We start from the raw sequence: 22,023 nt of genomic DNA on the forward strand, positions 1-22,023 counted from the left end.
ACACACACACCGTCGCGAAGTAATTAGTGAAGCGACAGAGCATTTTGTTGCATTTTTCGTTCCGTCAATCATTCCGGTGGAAAATTAAAGATGATTAATTCACAGTACTCACACACATATTCGCCCACATGTGCCACTTTACGATAAGTTCAAAAGTGAATGGATGCTTCAGTTACAGTTAGTTGAGGTGAAACAGTTTTTGCAGAGTTTTGCGCGTGATCGTCAGTAAACGTGTCTTAATAAGTACGTGGGCTTTGAAAATAAGTCGCATAATTTTGCATACTAAAGCGCTGGAATTGGAGTTGAACAGGAAGTCCTTAATGTATCCAAACTGATTCTCTACAATATTTTTGCTAGGATTTCTTGATCATCTCGCCCCCAGCGTATCGTTTAAACACGAAATCAAAGAATTAGTCGTTTTGTTGAACCCTTCAATACTGCCAAGCTCAAGAGAGATGGAAGATCCGTTATCTTACCGCACTTGATCAACAAAAGCTAATGATGCTTGAGGTAGTCTTGACGATCGTGTTCATTCTGGTGCTAAAGATACCAAACTTCGGCTAGACCTCCTGGTCAACGGCGGGGAGACAGCTACCGCGCAATGTCTTCGACAGCCACACTTTGGGCGCATCTTCAAGGTTACAATAGGCCATTTTGTGAAGAATAGACGAGGCTTGATTGATGAAAAACTTCGACGGTAACAACCAAAAGCATGCCGGTGTCAATCAGAGGAGTTGGTGGGCTTTTATTGATTTTTTTAGCTGTTGTAAATTCAATAAGGTGATGAAGACTAGGTAGCTAACACGGCTGAAGATGACTTTTTACCACCGAATCGAAACAACCGGAACAAGCAAATAGATAAACAAACAGCTACCCCAATCTTCAAATACCATCAATAAGCCCTTAAAGGTTTTGGAAGTGGGATCCACACGTTCCCCAGATAAGTTGGTGTCATTCACCATAGCGCAAGAACAAAAACAGACGATATCGTTTAGGCACGGTCGCAATTAAAAGTATGATCTCATTCCTTTGCCCGAGGTGCCCTCATCACTCATCCCATGTTGCATGTTCACCATTACCGCGCGCCTACTATGTTAGGGCGCCTTTTTTTTTGCGCCAGATTCTGGGTGAAGGCGGCAAGCAAGCGGGACGATAACGAGCAGACTCCCGGATGCGAAACGACCTCCGCCGAAAGGTTCAACGAAACTGTGTCTCTCGCGTGATGAAGCGCAAATGATCCTCGGACTGTGGTACTCGAACTGTAATACTCGCAATGTCTAATCCACCGTTTTGTGATGAGATGTGATATTTGCAAATCTCTATTTCACATCATGATGGATGAATAAAAAAAAATGAATGCTTATTGAAATATAATATTAAAAATTCATATGTTTTCTTTTTGCACACAAAACAAAAAATGAGAAGAAGATCAAATTGAATAAATATTAAGACTATTCCTAACCCATCGCACAGGGCAAAATGTTCTACCAGGATCCGATACATCATCGATTTGCTACGTGGAAAAAAAAATTACCAAACGATTGTTTTGCCAACAACTGCTAACAGCTTCTTCTCGTGATATGTAATTTTCTGTGCTTTTTTTTATTGCCCACTCGTTAGACGTGCTTTTTTCCCTTCACAATTCTCATGTGTGATAGGTCATTTTTCCACAGCACAAGACTTGCAACAGCAACAAAAAAAATGGCTTCCCCAAGCACAATCTTTAAAACGTGTATGATCACGGGGTTGATTGAGCAAATGAAACATTTTTGGTGATTACATAATCAACACCTTGCTTGTCCTGTTCCTCCATGTAGAATGAGTGTTTCCCATTAGCTGGTTTGCAAACACACAAACACACAAAAAAAACCACCCCCTGGACAAAAAATTTAGAAGCCATTTTTTATCAATCCGTGATCAATTGGATCGAACTTGTACTGGTCGTAAAAGGTCAGATATGATAATTGCAAAGTAGAGGTCTAATTTTAGGATCCGAATTGAGTTGTACAGAACAGCACCAAGGCTGGCTGGTCGGTGGTGGTCGGTGAACTTTCCGAATGAAGGCACTCCACCAGAGCATCCATGCAAGTTCATGGAGAAAACTCGCACCGTCACGTATCTCAGCGGGTAGGTCCGGGATACGATGAGCAGCATGATTGGATCATTATTGATTATCGTATGAGTTTTTTTTTGTGCGTATGTCAATCGTAGAGTTCCGGTATTATAATTAAAGAAATTAAAATTCCAGAATTGTAAAGCTAGGGGTGTGTACCACGCGGCTTTCGTTATTAGTGGGAGTTGAATTATTTCTATTTTAGGGCTCGTTCAGTGAGAACCGCCTTAGTGAGACGATCTAGTGAGGAAGCTTGTGTGAGAGATCGCATCTTCTCATTGGCGATCACCAGGAGCGAACACAGCTGATCAGATCCGGCTAAGTAATTTGAACGCGAGTATGAGAGAGCACTCGATCTTAGCAACGCTCTCGAAACATTGAAATCTCTCACAGCATCCAGCATTATCTCTCTTCACAACAAGCGCCCTCAAAGCATTCTCTCACATTTAGGAGCCGTGCCCCCGGTTCGAGTTTAACTTTGGAAGCTGTGTGAGCGAGCCTGTGCGTGACCACCAGCGGGAGAGTATGTGCGAATTTATGTAACTCCCATATAACTCTACCGCCAGCATTGTACCGACTGTCAGTTTATGCACAGCCTTTGCGGAGTGTGCCCGGACACCGTGCCCAGTACAAGTGCCAAAGTGACTAGACGTGCTGGAGACATACCACTCACACAGAAGACACAGACACGCTTTTGAGGGAGAAACCCTCGTACTGCTGATCGTGCCGCTGTGTTTGCGTGTTGCCGTATCGAAACATTAAGTGGCCGGTGAGGTGTGTGCGGTTTTCTGTGCCAAACAGCATCCAGCCTCGATCCTCTAGCTGGTGTTGCGCAAGAAACCCGGTTGCCCCCTCTCGTTACCGCTCCCCGGAACATTCGGAGCAGATGCAGAAGAAACTAGCACCATCGGTGCGGTGTGGCTGCGAGTTTGTGCTGGTGCAGTTTTGAAGTTCATTTTATCAACGCCCAAAGAAAGGAAAGGCACCAGCAGAAACGTCCTAAACAAGGAAAACGCGAACGGAATACACAGTGTAACGCGGTTAAACGATCGCGCGTGTCCTTGGTGATTGTCGTCCGTAATTGCGAATAAAAAGAACACACAACTGCACCACATTGGTTGCGTAATCCTGCAGGCTCTTTCAAGGACCCGGCATCGCCTTCCCTACTGGAGCAGAGCAAACGTGATGTAATCCGGACACGGGAGTGATCGAGGTGGCCAGCGAAGCAATAACAAAGTTCACATCACTTTCTTCAACCTTCCTTCCTGAAGCGGGTCGGGTCGTTAGTCGGTGTGTCCGTGTTGGGCCATTTAACTCGACGGCTCCTCGGGATCGGAAGGCACACGTTAAGGCAATCATCAGGCTGACAGTACCAGCCTTAAACCCGCATCAGGCACGCACACGGCATATGATTCATTGCATGTCGCGATAATCGTCACCACACGCGGCACCAGACAGCGTCGTGTGTGCGGTTGCGGTGCTAGATTGGTAAATGTCAATCAATTCCGCATGTGTAACCCATTTCCCTGAACGTGGGGCTTAGTATCAAGCGCATGGCAGTTGAATAATCTGTGGCCCAGACGAAAGGATAGGAGAGCGAGGGTGCTGCAAACAATATTGGCAAATGCGTGCGGTAAATTAACACAAAGACAGAACAGAAGAAGAAGAAAAAAGCGTGGTGCACAAAGTGCAAGTGTGAAAGTGCATAAAGTGAAGACAGAAGAAAGAGGCTGCATTTTGCCGCTTGCATGTTGCAAAAGCATCAAAATCGATTGAATCATCAGTAAAGCAAGCGAAAATTAGCAATTGCTCGAATCCAAGCAGCTTACGATTTATTTTTCGCGTGATTTTTGGTGATAAAAAAAACCCCATCAAAGCAGTCCTCACTGTTTTTCGAACGCTGAACAAGTGGGGTGTGTTTACGTGCGAGACAGAGAACCATTATTTGATTTTTGTGTTTTTTTGTGAATGTGTGTGTGTTTTTTTGGATGCGTCTGAAGAAACATAACAAAAAACAACGATCAGCACCATGAGCTTTAACACCTTTATGCAGGTAAATATATCCGTAGCAAAGTGATGTAAGAAGGGCACAAATTAAGCTATTAGCACTGGGGATGCCGGGTTGTAGCGCTATATGATTTAAGGTTGGTCCACCTCCTGGCGCATAAAGTCTGCATCCCATACGCTGCACGTGACCTTTTTAGTAGTGGCGCAGAGTAAACACTGCAAGAAACAATGGATATTGTGATGTTTGTAATGGTCGTAGCGAATACTTTAAGTGTGCAGGACGAATGAAGCGTGGCTAATCCGTCAAAATCTGGCGCCCTTACGTGTTGTGGTTTAAATTTTTCCCTCTAATCGTTTGCTGTTATTATCGGGATGGATTGCGTTAGATAATCAAAACTCCAACAGAATTAGTGCTCGGTTTCATTAACACAAACCGCTCAAAGTACATACAGCAAACCATCTAGACACAATAGAGCTACCTGCATGGAAACTGGCACACTATCTAACGTATCTCGATATCGACAGACGCTAGCGATCTGATGGATATGCATTTTCCACCGATCTGTGTATGCATCTAGCAAAAGAAAAACTCCTTCTCCGGTGCGCATTACCCTCTTTACATACGCCAAAGTACACTTGCTTGCGCTTTACACCCCACGAGAGGCCCAACAGTCGACAGAGCTTTCGAGGAAAGTTGGCTGTGGTCGATGGATGTACCACCACAAAACAAAATAGAAAAATGCATATGCGCTAAATTTGCATATCGCGCGACTCGCCGCAGTATCGTCTCTAGTGTTGTTTGTGTGCGTGTGTGTTTGCCTTATCAAGGCTTCCAAAGAAAGGCATAAAAAGGCTCTCGGTGGGTTTTTTGCGCGTGTGGGATATGAAATTTTGCAACCAAACTCACCTCACTTCACTCTTAAGACAGCTTGCTTTTGGGGGAGTACGATGCAATGTATCAAAATTTTACTTTCGTGACTTCGTACTTTGTTCGTTGCTGAAGATGGAGTGTGCTTTTATGACTTTTTAAGACTCCACTGTGTGGTCATTTACAAACCAGTTAAATATTACATCAAATTTGCTTAAATAAGAAATATCAACTTCATTAAGAAATATTTACGATCGATTCCTGAAACGAAACACAGAAGAACAAACAGAAGAGTGAAGCATAATCAGCTTTAAGCGGCTTGTCGCGTTTTATTTTGAATCGTATATATGTAGACCACATTACATAATTGACCTTTTAAAAAGATGAGACACATTATTAAGTCCCTCGATATTCTCTACCCATAAACAAACATTTGATCAACTTTAAAATTGATGTAATTGAATGGTGTCAAAATAAAGCAATACTTTGCGCTAATTCTTCAATTTTTCTTCTTTCTTTAAATCCGGAAGTTACCAGAAAAAAAAGCATAAACCCAAACGTATAATCATCTCACCTTCCATAACATATCGCGTCACCGATTTTATACCCGAATCGATGTCTTAACCCCATTTCGCTCTACGCGATCCTTGTTGGTGTCAGGCACTGGCAATGAAAACATTTAAATACGCTACCCAACGATACACCGGGCAAGCACAACGAACAGATGTGTAAAAATAGTCGACCTTCTTACCATCGCCACGCTGAAGGTCAACCGTTTTTCCAGTAAACGCTCCAATTTTTGCTCGTCAGCGATCGAGTGGAAACGACCGAGCCTTTTCCATCGCATCGGCGGTGAGCTTAACATTTAAATCAGCTGTTCAAATTGAACGCCAGAGACCAACGTACCAACGTGCCCACAAACACGTACGTATCTCGACGACTCTCGCTAGAGGGGATGACGATGCTGGATCGCAGCATTGTGGGTCGCTTCTGTAACACATCCATCGCAAGAAGCGTGGCGATCATCGATCATTACCACTGCATTGGCGCAATTTGCATCTTCCGCTCGGTAGATGGTTCAATGTTGATCGAACACCGGAGGCAACAAGCACAGCGCTTCATGCCCGCTTGTGTCAATTTCGCACCGCAAAGAGAACGTCCGCCAATATCTAGAACTCATCGGGCACGGTTATGCAAAACTGATACATTAACGGCTGATGAAAACAACAAAAAATCAGCAAACAATCATCATGTTCTAGAATGGGATGTTTTTTTTTTTTACGTGACATAGATTGGGACTCCGCGCCACAAACGGGGCACCAACACATCAAGAACTGTTCTGCAGAATGTAGCAGGAGTGCTGGTATCTGTTTTATATTTATTAGAAGCAGAATGAAGCATCGCTCGTCACGCGATTCACTGCTAGAGGAATTCTAGATTTCTATCAATAAATTAACATCAAGACGCGTTCTGGTTGCAGTTGATAGGAAACAAAAACTTTGCTGCTTAAATCTAATTATAAGCGATTTTAATTAAATGTCAGATGTAATCATTATGACATGATTATCACTACATGAATCGACATAAAATGTCGGGTAAGTTATTAAGATTAAAATTAGATAAATGAGATAGGAGAATATATTTATGATGGATTATTTCATAAATATTACATTCAAAAGACTTTGAGTGATGAACCCGACGTCGAAAGTCTCTAGCACGGCTATGAAACCAAAAGGCTTTAAGCGACGAGCCTTCGAAGAAATTCTGAAGTACGAAAATGCAATCAAAAGACTTTCAGCAGTGAACTTGGCGTCGAAATTCTCTGCAACGCCAATGAAATAAAAAGATTTTCAGCGACGAATCTGACGACGGAAATTTTTAGTACGCCAATGAAATCAAAAGACTTTAAGCGACGAACCCGACGACGAATTTCTATGCTAGGACAATTTGTCAACAGCAATAACCGCTATCGTGCTCTGTGCACACACTGTTGCAGAAATATTTTTCTTCGACCCATTCTCACAATGGGTGTTTCGTTTGCCCTTAAAACGTTTTAATTAACCTGCCCAGCGGTAACCACAGTCCGCTCGATGCTAGTGCACCCTGACCATTAGAAACCATTGCAAAACCATTCCGCGTACGATCGTCTGACTGCGCATATCTTTCTTCACGCGGTCCGGTTTGCAGCACGCGATAACGATCACGATCTTGGGCTGTGTGTGTGTGTGTGTGTGTATGTGAGTGCGTTGTTTCTTTCACGGCGTGGTTGATGATGGGACACGCGCGATATCACGTCTTCGGGCACGGCACAGTGTACTGCCCTTTAGAAACATCCATCGCTTACCCGCTCCGTCGTGTGTTGGTCAACTCGCCAAGCACCTTAACTTGTTGCACTGGCTTCTTATGGGGTGCGTTTTATGCCTACCGGTATGTCGGTTCTCGAATGCCGCCGGTGCACCTAATTTCGCGAGGATCGATGGCGTGCTTATCGGATGCCATCCATCCACCGCACCATCGACGATTGCTGCACCCAGATGTACCCGCGTGAGCAGCGTGCGTGAGAAGACACTTGGCTAAATTGCTCGCGTTGCCCTAAAATGTGTGCCGGTGTGCAACCGGTGGCTTTGTAGGTCAGTCGGAAAAAAAGGTTGATCGAACGAAGGGACCTTCTGACTGTGTGCAAATGCTATAATTCTGTGCCCTAAACAAGCCGATCCCCAACTGTCACACTATGTCTATCTGCCGGATGACAATACGAAAGACATTTTTAATCTACTCTATATCGTTCGGGAGTGATTACGCGATGAGGCGACAGTTGGCGTTTACTTCCACCTAGGGAGTACCTCTACGATCGAAAGGAGAAAGACTTCACTGCGAACATTTCCTAGCAATAGCGATACAGCCTCCACTGATCGTGATTTGGATCTTAACCCATTTACGGGCTCTCTGCGGCACTCGTCGAGCAGGCCCCGACGGGCTGGCGAGATTAAATGATTGATAGAAAATGAATGACAATTCATTCCGCCTCCTTTTTTGCTTAATGCTTTCCCATACATGAACGTATTTACTTGCGGCTTTCTCGCGTTATTCAAGGCTTGATCCCTTTCGTACGGTATCTGAAAAGCCGCCGTATTATGCAATAACACGGCCCGCGCTCGGGTGACAATTTCATTTTCCCGGTGCATTATGCCGTTGCATTCAGGCTTAAAAATTATGTGGGCTTTCTTGTTGCCCGTTTGCACATAATCGATCAAAAGGCTAACGATATGGCTCAAGATAAATTCATCCCATGGATGGGGGATAAAGTAATTGTACACTCTATTAGTCTTAGGTCATCGGTTGTGTGAGACACATACTGCTGGCATGTCAAAATAGGTCAACTGTAAATTATCTAACAGCTTCAGCTACGTTGCCGAACGTTGCCCTTTTGCAAAATTCACCCGAAAAAAAAAAAACAATTCCTGCACTGAATGTTAATCATCTCCGATTATCCCTCGCTCTTAGAACAGCGCTTAACTTAACGCCAAAATTCGCACGTACTACGTGACTCTGTTGTTCCGTTTAGCCCACACAAAAAGGTTCTTCCCCGACGCGTTAGGCGCTGACTCAATACGGCGAAAATAAAACCGGCAAGATCCGGTACCAAGCCGAGTGAATGCTCCCGTGCGAAACGTAACGGTGTGTCGTCGTCGCCACACGCAGGCACACGTTCTGGTAAAAATAGCTAAACGCGAAGCGTCACAAAACGGATTCCACCTGAACCATTCGTCACACACATATTAGCCCACAGAGTACGCCATGTGGCCCTCAAACGATAATCCTGGTACGAGGAACGAAAGAATCATTAAACAAGAAAACGTTGCAGATCGTAAAATCCGCTTCGTCTAAAAATAACGCACGACGGCGCCGGACAATGAGTAAGAGCGCAACACGTTGCCCTACCCCCGTGTCCGTTCTGTTTGAAATATGTTTGGGGGGCGCCTGGTGGGATTTATAAAATCACGTGCCAGAATTAAATCAGAACGGATCGCAGCACAATGAAAAACGAAACAAGACAATCGAAAAAAAAAGGATCCATGTTTAGCGTGATGACGAAAATGGTCTACAGAAGTACAGTGGTACCAGCAGCACCAGCAGCTGCAATAAAATAAATGTGTCTAGTCGGTAGTAAAGCCGGATCACACGCGCCTACGGTTAGTTCTAAATGTGACGTGCATTGTGTTGCCCCACCGAGCCCGTAAACGACACTACCAGCCGGCAGCATCGTCTTGATCCGGGTCCGGTAAAGTGCATTCGATCTTATCTCTTTTGACTAGTGTAGTACGCGCTTCGTCATACCCAACAGCTATCACCTTGGCTAGCGTTCCAACCCCAAAACCCTTCCCCCCGCGTGGAATAACGATTCCAGCAGCATCTACCACTAATGCAATTTTATGCGACAAATAGCACGGCAAGCATTAATTGCTGTTGCCAAACTTGGCCGTTCGTTTGCGTTCGTTTGCAACCACAATAGAAATAGAAATGGCGGTGGACAAAGATTGGTGGAAAACTTATCAGACCGATCAATCTTGAATGAGCAACGTAACGGCTGATGAGAAAATGTCAAACACACATTTCGAGCGACAATTCTAATGCAATGCACTCTCCGAAAACCGGGAAAAACCTACACGGCTCGCACCGGGTGTGCCAACCGCTTTTTTCGGAATGTGGAGGGAAGTTGAAATTTTGTGTGCAATCTCTAACAGACTCACACACGCACACACTTGTCTCCAATTTACTTAATCGGGTGTAAACAGGCAGCAGAAAGTGGTGAGCAAATTATTTACCAGCAAACCCCATTGGGACTGTTTGGGAAGTTCATTTAATCTACCGATACGATACGGCTCAGCCAGGTTCCATTGTGAAACCATTCGAAGGGCCGCTTGGCAGCGCGGCTTTGAGAGGGTGCATAAAAACAAATCTCCAAGCAATCCACCACCTTCATCGACGATGTGGATTTGTTTTGTGTGATGTGCTGTGAAACTGTGGCCCAGAGCTGGTTTGTTGTTTTGTGTACAACGGTTGCTAAAGCAACTGCAACATAGGAAGAAATATGCGCCGCTGAAGAAGCACACGTGTTTATTGCTGCAGTTTTCCATGGAGCTTTTTATGACACCTATGTTGCGAGGAATGCGTTCTAATGAGGTGCGGAGTCACTATCAGCCCAGACCAGAGTATTTAAAAAATAAATACTTTGTGGATGTAACGATCAACAAGAGCAATGTAGTTCGCTTGAGCCGGATGAAAAGAAGGAAAAACATCGGTCAATTTGCAGCCACACATTTTTTTCATTAGGAAATCCGTTTCAGCGCATATTAGAAATTTTTATACTCCATTTTAGCATGATTACAACAAAGTTTCATTATGGGTTCCTTTACTACTAAATTCTAGTCCACGCGCATTCTCTTCTTGTCCTTCTGAAATCGTAAATTTGTGCTCACACGAGTAACAGGTGCATTGACAGTGCACGAATAAATCGGAACCACCTTTTGTGCGTTGCAAATATTTTCTTACGAACAGAACTGCCTCAGGCAGCCGATGTGTCACACAATTCGTGCCGGATGCAGTCATTCCCTGGGAACGTAAATCAAATCACTAGAATAAGGTTAAACACCGACCGCGGTGGGGAGCGATATAAAACAATTTATCACTGCCTAAACAGTAAATAGTCTAAATTGATTAACCTATACAGAAGAATTTCCTGAAATCGAGAACCGCTCTTCCACAATTCCTATGCCATTTCACACCACAACGTACCATTTATCAAAACCTGTTGTATCTACCACGGAATGGTAAATTAATTTTTCAACATCCCTACCCACTGCTGCAACTGGAACCATCCATCGAGTCTCTTTTTAACCCACAGTCAGCTAACCCAAAGGGCCGCAAGTAAGCACAAGATAGAAACCCAAACCGAACCGAACGCTTCCAGCTGATCGTAGCATTGAAGTCTCTTTTCTCATCTTGGATCGGAGTTATTTTTTTCTGTGTCAGTGGGTGATGAAGCGCCTTTCATATATTTCCTTCTTAGGGGTGTCTTCAATCGGAGGGTAGTGTAGGTGGGTTGTGGTATTTTTATTTGGCCACTTCATCGGCACACCGCAAACGATCGTTCGTTCACACTCCACACACACACACACTGGGTTGGTGGACGATGAGTTACGGTGCGGGTTTGTGTTGTATTGTATGCTTATTGTATGTTAAAGAGACGCACTTTTCGGGCTCGATGCAAGTCGGTTCATTCACGGAATCGAATACTTCAGGATAGCCTTGGGAGGGCTTTTGTACCAGTCGAGTCAATGAGGTGAAAATGGGAGAAAATGCAAATTGATGCATTTGAAAGCGGCAAACAAACATATTTTATCATAATTTCTAGCCAGAAAGTTGAAACGAACGTTGTTTGACTACGCACCGTTGGTGGTAGATCTATTTAGTATTAAATGTATGTTATTAAGCGAGAAATAATTTCTTACAAGATACTTGTTTCACAATAAGTACTATGTAGCTGTGTCCTCGATTTGTACATAAAGTTGTACTTACATTTCCATCACGCTTTGTCGGCAGATGCTCTTAATTGCACAAGCGGCAGGATTTGAATTGTGTCAACCAACCGTCTTACTTGTGACAGTTGACCCTACGACTTGTGTAGAATTCCCCCCAAAAGTAGTGCGGTTTTAGTGCACAAAGATAGTGTCAACCGTCGTACACACAAGATGTACCGAAGAAGCGGCGACACTGGTGTTACACCGGTGACCTAATTCCACCTCCCTGTATATCCTGCTACATCCACAACCATTGTCTGTCAGTCATGAAAGAGGGTTCAAGCACGGAGGGATACCGGCGTTCGTATCTGCCAAACTACGTTAAACTTCGTGATGCTCTTCGCTGTTCGCTGGAGACGAGTCACCACACACTGATTTCGGGGTATGGTTTTGTGGTGTAATAAAGTGATCCTAGCGCTCTCGCAAAAACCGATCCGGACCCGCAACGGTGACAGAACGATTATCGTAAAACAGAACGGCTTTCGGTGATGCAACCGGTGTTTGCTTGCTGCTTGGAATTACTACATTGCCCCCAGCATCGTGAAACAAGTACGTGGAAGTTATAGCACACAACACACACTGGTGTAGGGGGTGCTGTTTTTGGTATTCCGATGCAGTGAGTACGATAACGATGTGGTAGGAATTTTGTAAAATAAAGACAAAACAATGAAGTTATTGAATACATTCCATTCTCGTACCATCAATAGATCGGCGTGGTTAGATCTCTTAGGGATGAGTCGACGGAATTCTCCATTTCCAGACACCATTCTAAAGATTCTAATGATCTGCTGCAGTACCTAGCAAACTTCACTTCTTCTTGTGCTTTTAAAATAATCTCAACCTTCGCCAGTTCAAGAACAGCAATGCAAGAACCAAGCAATAAGGTAGCAGCCGGCCAATCGATTCTATCAGCAATCGCGTACACAAAGAATTTGCCTCTGACAGCTCCTGCTCCTCAGATTGGCGCAGACTTCAAACCAATCGATCGTATAAATTCTTGCGTCTCACACAAGTCGATCCAACTGGGAGCTGCCACCGATCCGATTCGATCCGGGAAGGTCGGGGTCGGCACAATCAACGAGATTGATCTGCAGATTAGGGGCCTCCAACCTGACAGCCGACAGTCATCAAGTCGGAGCCGGATCGGATTCGTTGGCTGACGGTAGTAGTTAATCTCATCGTGAACCCCAGGCTACTAAAACTACGGTGGGGGCGAGCCGATTCGAAGGAACAATGGGCGTAGAAATATAAAAGCTTTTCTGTAGGAAAACATTATTACACATAAAATTTAAAATTACTCGAGCCGTGGTTATCACACACTATCGTTTGGGTCTGAGTGACCCATTGAGCAATCGTTTATTTCGTAAAAGGGGAAAACCCGTATGTGTGTGTCTGCAATTTGACACCACCATTAATAGTGCCCTTCATTCCCTGCTGGCCAGAGAGGTAGTATTATGTTACACCAGCACAACAACAGCAGTATTACACCCCAATTTGCCAGCATGTTGTCCCCAGCAAGACAGAACAGAAAAGAGAAAAAAATGCGCAAAGTTTCTCATGCTTTTTTAATGGAGCAATGACTGGTGTGATCTCTCCCCATTGCATCTATTACCATTGGCTGCGATAACTGCCACCTCTTGCCAAGCGCTGCTCAAGGGAGCATTTGCTGACCTTGGCATAATTATGCAATCAGCTGTACACGAGCGATCCACGAAATGGTTGGCGCCACTTGTAGGCCCCTGTTGGGGTGGCAAAACGGGGGGCTTTTTTTAAGTTCATCACTGTTAGGTGCGGTAACAGCTACTGCAACCGGTGAGAAAGATTATCGCGCACAGTAAACGCCCTGACCGTATGACGCCTTACCACACATACACGAGATCACCTTTGTGCGAGATCACCGCGAGATGTACTTCGTTCGACCACAGTACGCGAGTGGAGATGATCATGATCCTCGCTTGATGGTACAAATTATCACGTTTTCTTTATGATCGTTTCACACTGTACACGGCTACTACCTTTTGATCAGCGCAACCACTCTACACGCGTCCTTTATTGACAAATTGTTCCTTACTAAGCCGGTAATAAGTGACAACACTATCACAAATTAGCACAGTACACTAAGTACTTTACACGATCACAATGCCACAAAGACATCCGACTGAAAAAAAGTGTATAATTCATTTGTGGCTAACTGTTTAACATGTTAAACAAATAATTATGTAAAACATTATGATTACAACGTTACCGCTAGGTAACCGTTTTGTCTAATAGACACGTAACACAGAAAACCGTGCAAGACACACTCAATTAACTTCTGGTGTTTACTTCTTTCTCTCTTCTTGCAGGTTTGTATCAATGCATTCTGATCGTAATCGGTTTGAATCGGATTTTCATCCACCAACCACCCCGAAAGCTACGTGAGCAACCCTGAACTGTCTTGCGCAGCCTTCCCCTTCCCCTACCCGTCATATTCCAATTCCATTTGACCGCGTGCCCGAATGGCCGAACAAATCGATTTATCTGGCCACCAGCCAAGAGATGGCTGTACTTGGTTTGGGCGCCAGAGCCAACATTCTGAAAACCTCGCTTTAATTCAATTACCTTCGCGGGCGCAGGGAAAACCGGGGGCCCATTGCCACTGCATTGCCAGCAGTACGGGTGATGCCCCTTACCATCTCCCACGTTTCTAGCCGGAGCTTGATGGATTACGATGTATCTCGCTGACCGGGGTCCTAAGATCCGGAGGAAACAACGATTTGTAACGATCACGTACAGTGTGTGCGACGTTCGAACGGGTAACCCGTGCTAGCTTACCGACGGCTCGCCGGCCCTGCAACATTGAATAATTATTACTATTATTAGTGCCGAAGGTTAGAGTTAGAGTCGGCCTGCTCCGTAATAGTAATCGAAGCGTTCCAGGTTGGCTTTTCTTTAATCGCACTGATCCAATCGGGTGAATATCGATCGGGTGGTGGTCGTGCGGCAAGTGAATCTGGCAGATGTCCTTCAGCCGGAACTGTGATCGGGCTACTGGTTTAGATGCCATATTTCAGTAGGTTAGTATTATCACGAGCAGCACGAACAGGTAGTCGTCGACCGGATGACACATAAATCGTGCCTCGTGGACACAACGGAGACTCCAACAGTTGACTGCGTTGGAATTCTTAATCCAGCAGTGAAACATCCAGTTCCAAACTTCCAGAAGCAGACGGTTGGCTGGGTGATGGAGGTGGTTTTTCGTCACCATTTTCGCGGTCACGGTCCGCTTCCAGCCCCTCCAACTATTTCGACCAGCAGCAGCAACAACAGCAGCTAGTTGTATAAACGCGCCATTGACTCTCACCTTCGAGAGCACACGATTGGATGCACCATACACATTCAAGACGACCATGCACATGGTGCATGATGGATGCAGTTGCATTAGCATACCACCCGAAGCGAGGAAGGAAGTTGGCGCGTAGTCTATCACCCGCCACCCCTCCACCCTTCCATTCGCTGGGCCTGTTTGAAGTGACAGAGGTCATCAGGTTTCCGCTGCAAACGCAGCATGATCTGTTCCAATTTGTAACAGACCTTTAACGACACCTGTAACGACAAACGGAAAGAAGCGCGGTATTGCCTACAACAACAAAGGTAGTGCGAATTCTGTCCAATGTTACTACCTCTGCGCTGTAAAAATTTTCTCATCAAGTGTTAGCTGCTTGCCCAATCAAATCTGCTGCCAAAAAGGTCTCCAGCTATCCAGGCTGGTCCGCCTATAAAACGGAGATGAAGGTTTTTTTTTATCATCATTGCATGTAACTGCGCCATGAACATGGTACAGTGCAGACAGCATATTTCGCAAATGCGACCTTCTTAGTCACCCAAAACTCTTTTCTTCGGTTCGTGAAGTGTATCACGCCGAATCCTAACCAACCAACCCGCTGCGATCGAAGATCGTAGGGGCGAAGATATCTTCGAGACAGAATGGCTGGGAAAATAGAGCCCCGCGGCAGGTCCAACGCTCACAAGCATTTTGTGCACTAGAATCGCTGCGATTGGTACAAGGTTCCAATAAATTGGCAAACCTCCCCTCTCCAGCGTTCAAGTCCAACGATTAAACAGCGGAAACACGATATCAATACGCTAGCGAGCAATGTGGGATGAAATGTAGACCAACACTAGCGATACTGCGGTGAGTCACAAGGCTATGCGATGACTGTACGACGCTTGAAATTGTCAAGAATTCTGGGGAATTCTGAACGACACGATCAAACACTCGAACGTACACACCGTTTCTGTTCGATTGGAAAGCTAAACATTGGCTCGACAAGATCGTTATCATGCTGTCAGCGTGTTAATGACCCGTGCAGAGGAATCCCCGTAAGCGGATAAGAATGCGGAAGATGACAGAGGGTCTCAGGAGTGTTCGGGTGAATTTTGAACAGCTCACACGATGGTAATGGCCACTGTTTGACCAATATTTTGAACCTCTTTTTGGAAGTTTTCCTAAATCATAACTACTTCAGATGGAGACTCAACAAACAGTACTGCTCGGTCCGGAATTAGTATTGGCATTGACACGGGTAAACACGTTAAAAAAAAAAACAGGGCACGCAGAACTGTTTGCAAGTCAGTCAAATTGTTCTTACCTTGCGGGCGCCTTTCATCGGGTAACGTTGGCATGTGTCCTACCAACAGGGGCCCAAGCAGCTGTTTGTATTGCATGGTACAAAAACCAATAAACATAGCTGCACAAAAATTGATCAGTAAATATCAGGTTCCTGGCTCATGGCGGCAAACTTTTGTGTCGGATTGCGGTTGTAATAGAACCGCCCGTTCCCTTTCATTTTAGTGCTTTACATGTGTGTGAAAATTGCGATTTTTTGAAGTTAAAACAGTATTGGTTCCTTTCATATTTAAAATCAAAGTGAGGAGCCTCATTGGAGCCTGAGCTTCATCATCATATCAGCGATAAATCTTCTCTCCAGAAAACGTATTCTATGTGATTTCCACGCGTATACTTTTTCATACGCGATTCGCTAAACCATTCCTAAAGATCTTGCCCGATCCTCCCGGATGCAACGGCCCTGGCTTCTGGAGAAGAAGCACTGTGCGCGATGAAACTGTGCAAAAAAACTTCTGGCGCGTATATAACTCGCGTAACCTTCACATTCGTGCGCGATCGCGATCACTACCGTTTCTTGCTGTAGCCTCGTTTGAAAGTTGGCTAGCTGGTTGGCTCGATTGGTGGATTGGTTAGTAGACACAGTGAGGCAGTGAAGTAGGAAATAGACGATCCTCCTCTCAACGATCCATGGTGGATACGCTTCACCGAGCATCTTAGTAATTTTGCTTCTCCATGCACGTGTCGCCTATATCTTGACTCTGTGTTCATCTGTCGCGAAGGAATTGTTAATTTCGCACAGAAAGATTGTCACAAAACCGGATCGTAACATTGTCGTTAGCTAGTTGTACACTGCTGGAAGAGCGTTTAAAAAAATGTACAAAACGATCGAATATTAAGCTTGATTTTAGAGGAAAAATACCTCTCAGCATCGCTTAATTACAAAGCAAGACACAAAGCAGGACACTTGGCTCGTTATCGATTTGTAGTCCAACGAACCTTTTTGGAAGCTGGTGACACAATAACACCAAACCACCCCAAAACACCCCCGGAGATGCTGAACGCACCAAAAAACAAGCGGGAAGCCACAGCCAAACATATTCCGCGTCACGCAGATTTCGAACGATTGTGTTGCTTGGGGCTTGCATAACAATTCACATATATAATTCGTACTGAAGAGAGAGAAAAAAACGAGGCCCAATTGGCAATAAATCTGCAAACTATTCGGTTACCAGAGCCACCACCCTCCCAGAGCTCGGAGAGTTCGTTGTGTTCAATTCGACGGAGTAACGGCCGAAACATCCATCCACCTCGCCCGGTTCACCTTCCTCCTAAGCAAACGTAATAATGTTGTTGTTCCGATCCTTCTTTTTTCCTTTCCACAAATACGATTGGCCCGTTTTTCTCAGCCCCGGCCGGTTGGCGGGTTGGTGTGGTCAAAAGAAATGACATTGAAAGTTTTAAGTGTGCCCCCGCTCCGCCTTGCATGGCACGTAGACATCGTAGACGAAGGAACCAAACCAACAGCCACTCTCTGTCACTTTTACTTTCGGGTGTGAATGCTTTCGTCTCGCTGCTGGCAGAGGCCTACCGATGAAGTCGATGATGGCGAAGGGAAAAAGGGGTGATTCAAGAAAGGTTTAAATTTAATTACCTTTTTCCGTTGCATAACCTCCCTCCGCTTCAATCAGCAGCTACAGCTGCTGGGTGAGGACAAACGGCGTCATCTCACAGCTGATCACATCTTGTCAATTATCGATCGAGCGATTCGATCGTTTTCGGGTGGACAATTGAGTGGTGTTGTGAATGTGTAGCTCCAAACGCGAGCTACCGCCATCCGGTTGGAAGGTTAGTTTTTCTGTGCGCTTGGCCGGTGTTAGGACGGCCGGCAAGTTCATCGACCATTGATCGACCATTTCGCCACCGATGTTCGGTTATAAGGACGGTCCACCATCGCAGGGTCTCCGCGGTGTTCGAGGGCCACGTTCAAAGCAGTAGCACGAGCGATCAAGGTCGGCGATGATGGTGTGCAGCGCGTGATGAGGTCGATCGCCCGAAAAGAACCGCCCAACACTCCAGCGATTTATAGCCGGTTGCATCAGCCAAGGAAATCCGCCTTGAAAGATGATCGATATTTGACGAACGGGTGGAAGGATTATTTTATTTTTATTTGGAAACGTGCTTTATCGAGAAGTGACTGTCAATTTGTATGCTAATCGAGCATGCTGCAGCACGTGGGAGCTGGTCTATTCAAGCGATTAATGTGCATCGAGGCAGGTTTTTTTTTGTTTAATTTAAAGTGAAGTTATTTAAATCACTCTGACACGTAGAAATGGAATGTAACATGCATATAGAAGACTGTTAAATATTCATGAGAATATAACTTATCTGCACGAAAGATATTAAGGTTTATCAAGAGTTCTACCTAGCTCTGATATTCTAAGTCACATTAGTCACACCAATTAATCTAAAGTGGATGGCTCAAGGTTTTGATTGAAGCAGTGGAACTTGGAATTCCGCAAAACATCCTTCAGCGTATGCATTCCAAGACGTACCTGACAACCATCGGTAGCGTTTGTTGAACTCTTCGATTGCATTGATTCTTGCTATGGTGATGTGACTCATAACTGCTGACCCAATCCGAGGAAAACCCGTCAGGTGAAAAATGTCTCTGATCAGCATACCAAGTCAACAGCCATTAGCACTGCGGACTCGAATGCGATGATTCATCGGCAGAATGCACAAAACTAGTCCACCGGTACGCCCGCACGGTCAGTCGTTGCCGTTAGTTCCGTGACCAAAGTAAACAACCCGAGAGGAGCATTTTTCTTCTCGGGGCCCCCAGAGTATCCTGTGCGCGCACGCGTTGGTGGATTCTGTTGTTGACGTCGCACGCGTACTACCAAGAAAGGTATGGATAAAGTATAAGAGAGACCGAGAGAAAATTAATACCGCTTGATAAACACCGACCGTTTAAGATTGGGTAGGATGAGTTGAAGTCATCATCAGTGATCCCGGTGAGACTTTAAAAACAACTTGGCGAGAGGCTTTGCCGGTTTCGACAAACAAGTTGTTTGTTTCGGCGATCGCGATAGCAGACGATCACGAAGGATGGAGAGAAGCTGGGTCTAAAAATATCAAAAATTGCCAATTGTCACATGGTAGTGTAGTAGCCTCGGGGCCAATTTAAAGAAGATCCACCAAAAAGATCGAATCAGACAGGTTCTTCCTCTAGACCGAAACTGAAAACATTTACATGCGATTAGTAAAAACACTTCTCCGGAATGCTTGGCCGCCATAAAAACGTGTGGCGCTCTCCTATTCCTGGTCGTGATTCTGACAATGGTTCCTCCATTCCGGCATTTACGGTACTACGCAGATGAGCCGACTAGTGGAAGTGTTTTTTTTTGACGATCTTCATCGCTAGTCCGTAAAAAGAATCGGCATCTGGTGCCACTCGATCCAACCGTTTTCTGATAAACAACCGTGGCGGGAACCTGTTTCCGGGTTGTTATTTTAGGTCTACCCCGTTTTCTCTGAGCTTGCTTCCTTCTTATCATTCTTGCTGCTCTCCAAAAATGACGTGATTTACTACGCGATCGTTCAACGTCCGCACTGGGGGATACCTTTTGCATGCTGTTGAGGATACCGTTGACTGCGTGTGTGTTTTTTAAATCTTCATTTTGTTGAAAGAATTCGCTAAATCTGTTAGAATCTGGCTCATTTAATGAGTATACTACACACCGAACGTCACCAACATCAGGTATCCTTGTTTCGAAGGAAGGCGCTTGCTCTTTGTGAACCTTAAAAGTGGCAAGGCCGTAACCCGCGGCAGTGTCTTTGTGTGCGCGATGACGGAAGACGCGTCCGTATGATTATGGTTTTTTTTTTGTTTTGTTTTATCAGCGTACAATAAAATAAATGGATAAATAAAAAGAAATAACTGCACTGAAAGGAAGCGAATCGATCGACGATCGTCGACGAGCACAGGACGCGGATTGTTCGATGTGGTGTGAGGTTGTAGAGAGTCCGCTTAATTATTCTCCAATCAAGCGAAAATGTCCTACAGTAGATTGATGGTTGCTCTATGGTAGCACGTAGATAATTAAGGCTTCCTTTTATAGCATCATTTTTTGATGTTGTAGCGAAACATTCCCGCAAATGACGAGATATGAATATGATTTGTGTGTAGAAGCATCGGAGGAAGCGAATTTTTTAAAGACACATTTTAATTTGATGAAGCGATCTTATCGATATCGCACTTCTGGTTCTGGATATCTTCTCGCACATCTCACATCTTCGATCAAATAACTCGGCAAACCCTAAAAAGCAACAAGAACCAATTCTGTTAACAAGTGAAGTGTATCAATCAGCAAACAGGCCAACCGCAAAATTAAATGCTCATCTTTAATTCACGTGAACGCGCGCAATCTGCGCCGGTCCGGTCCTTGGGGGTCCATTCACGGACCCGGCGGCAATAAACTGCTGTCGCACAACCGTAACGTCTTGAGGCCGTGGTCGAGGTCATGCGATAGCGTCGACAACTCCATAGACCCCAACAAACCCGAGTCCAGAGAGTGCACCACCGTCTGCGCTTGACAATCGCTTGAAGCCAACGGTTGTTAACACAACACGGAAGCGGGTTTCATCGAGCGTATCGGCCGCGCTCTTCTTTTAACCCATTGCTTCTGGCCGCAAGATCATGTCCACTGTCAGCTGTCAGACCGTTGGAAATGGAAACTGCTGCCTGGCCGTTTGTTTCGTGGTGGATGGAATATGGTAGAAATATTTAAAACTATGCTTAAAGATATTAGCTTCTTTTTTTTTGCTAATAAATAACTCGCAAAGGTGGGATGCACTCATCCGCGTCGGAAGCTTTTAAGGAATATGGTAAAATGAAAGGCGTTAAAAAATTGCGCGGTGGACAGTTTTATTAAAAGAAGCTTTTCAACCGATTCATTCTGGTGCGATAGGTTTCACACATTCACCAACATTTTTCACGTTCATACTAAAAGCAGTTTAATGACCCGCCAAGAGTAATTCTCACTCTGGCGCTCTTGGCGCACGACACGTCTGTGTGAAGCGAAATGATACACAATAAATCAGAAAGCAAAAGAAAGGCTCCCATTATTGCACAACATTCCGCAGACGATCTGATCTGACCACACCCACAATAATACCGTGACCAAATTACAACAGCGTGCTCCCTCTGATGGCCAATGAACCCGGATTCTGGAGCAAGTTCGTCGTTGGGTCAAGCGAAGCTACCCGGATCGAATTCCATGTACGCGAGGCTAAAGGCTTCCCTCTTTACCAAAGCCGGAACAAAAACACAAAAAGGGTGGAAAATGGAAAAGTATGAAATCAGATCAACCCAGACACCCAGAGTCCAACAAGAATCGGATAGAAGAAAAGCGCAGCTGGTGGTCGCCAACGTTTGTGCCAAGTCACCACAATCGAGATAGCATCATTTAAAAAGCGTCTGCCTGATCACGAAACTTCACCAAGTCCATCCCTTCTAGATCGAAAAATCTTTCCATCCATCCGGAACTTGCGAACGAAGTAACAATCAACGGAGGTGAGCACTCTCCACACGACCGATGAACGATCCTCAAGGCCGTTCGTTCGCCGTTCGGTGAGGTTGTGGCAAGCAGGCAGCGTCTTCCAAAAATAAACAGAACAGAACAGTAGCACCGGGGAGCCATTTACGATGCGACCGAAAACAATACAAAGCAAATCACCCAATAAGCACCCTCCTTTTATGCCCCTCTTCCGAAATTCGACGACTTTCGGCATCTTGGAAGGCATCTCTTTGTTCATCAGCTATCCAACGCTGGTAGTAGAGATG

General features: G+C 45.0%; 4 protein-coding genes across 5 annotated transcripts in view; 2 read left to right on the top strand and 2 right to left on the bottom strand.

Annotated features, from left to right (window-relative positions):
• The window catches only part of LOC126563419 (40S ribosomal protein S27), a 262,225-nt gene extending 247,905 nt beyond the window's left edge, over positions 1–14,320 (top strand). Inside the window, exon 2 of the mRNA XM_050220062.1 lies at positions 14,307–14,320. The gene's annotated coding sequence lies outside the window, so the exon portion shown is untranslated. The remainder of the gene's footprint in view (positions 1–14,306) is intronic.
• The window catches only part of LOC126562579 (nuclear migration protein nudC), a 170,565-nt gene that overhangs the window by 142,575 nt on the left and 5,967 nt on the right, over positions 1–22,023 (bottom strand). The window lies entirely within an intron of this gene.
• Positions 1–22,023, bottom strand: part of LOC126560916 (cadherin-89D-like) — a 199,950-nt gene that overhangs the window by 73,785 nt on the left and 104,142 nt on the right. The window lies entirely within an intron of this gene.
• The window catches only part of LOC126562125 (uncharacterized), a 33,277-nt gene that overhangs the window by 8,400 nt on the left and 2,854 nt on the right, over positions 1–22,023 (top strand). The window contains exon 1 of one of the 2 annotated variants that reach the window (XM_050218548.1): positions 4,126–4,166. The exons of the other annotated variant lie outside the window; for it this stretch is intronic. Within the exon in view, the coding sequence (XP_050074505.1) occupies positions 4,143–4,166 (24 nt within the window). The 5' untranslated portion in view covers positions 4,126–4,142. Of the gene's footprint in view, positions 1–4,125; positions 4,167–22,023 lie in introns of those variants that run through there. 2 annotated transcript variants of the gene reach the window in all.

Source organism: Anopheles maculipalpis, chromosome 3RL (genome assembly GCF_943734695.1).
Source record: "Anopheles maculipalpis chromosome 3RL, idAnoMacuDA_375_x, whole genome shotgun sequence".
Classification (NCBI taxonomy): Eukaryota; Metazoa; Arthropoda; class Insecta; order Diptera; family Culicidae; genus Anopheles; species Anopheles maculipalpis.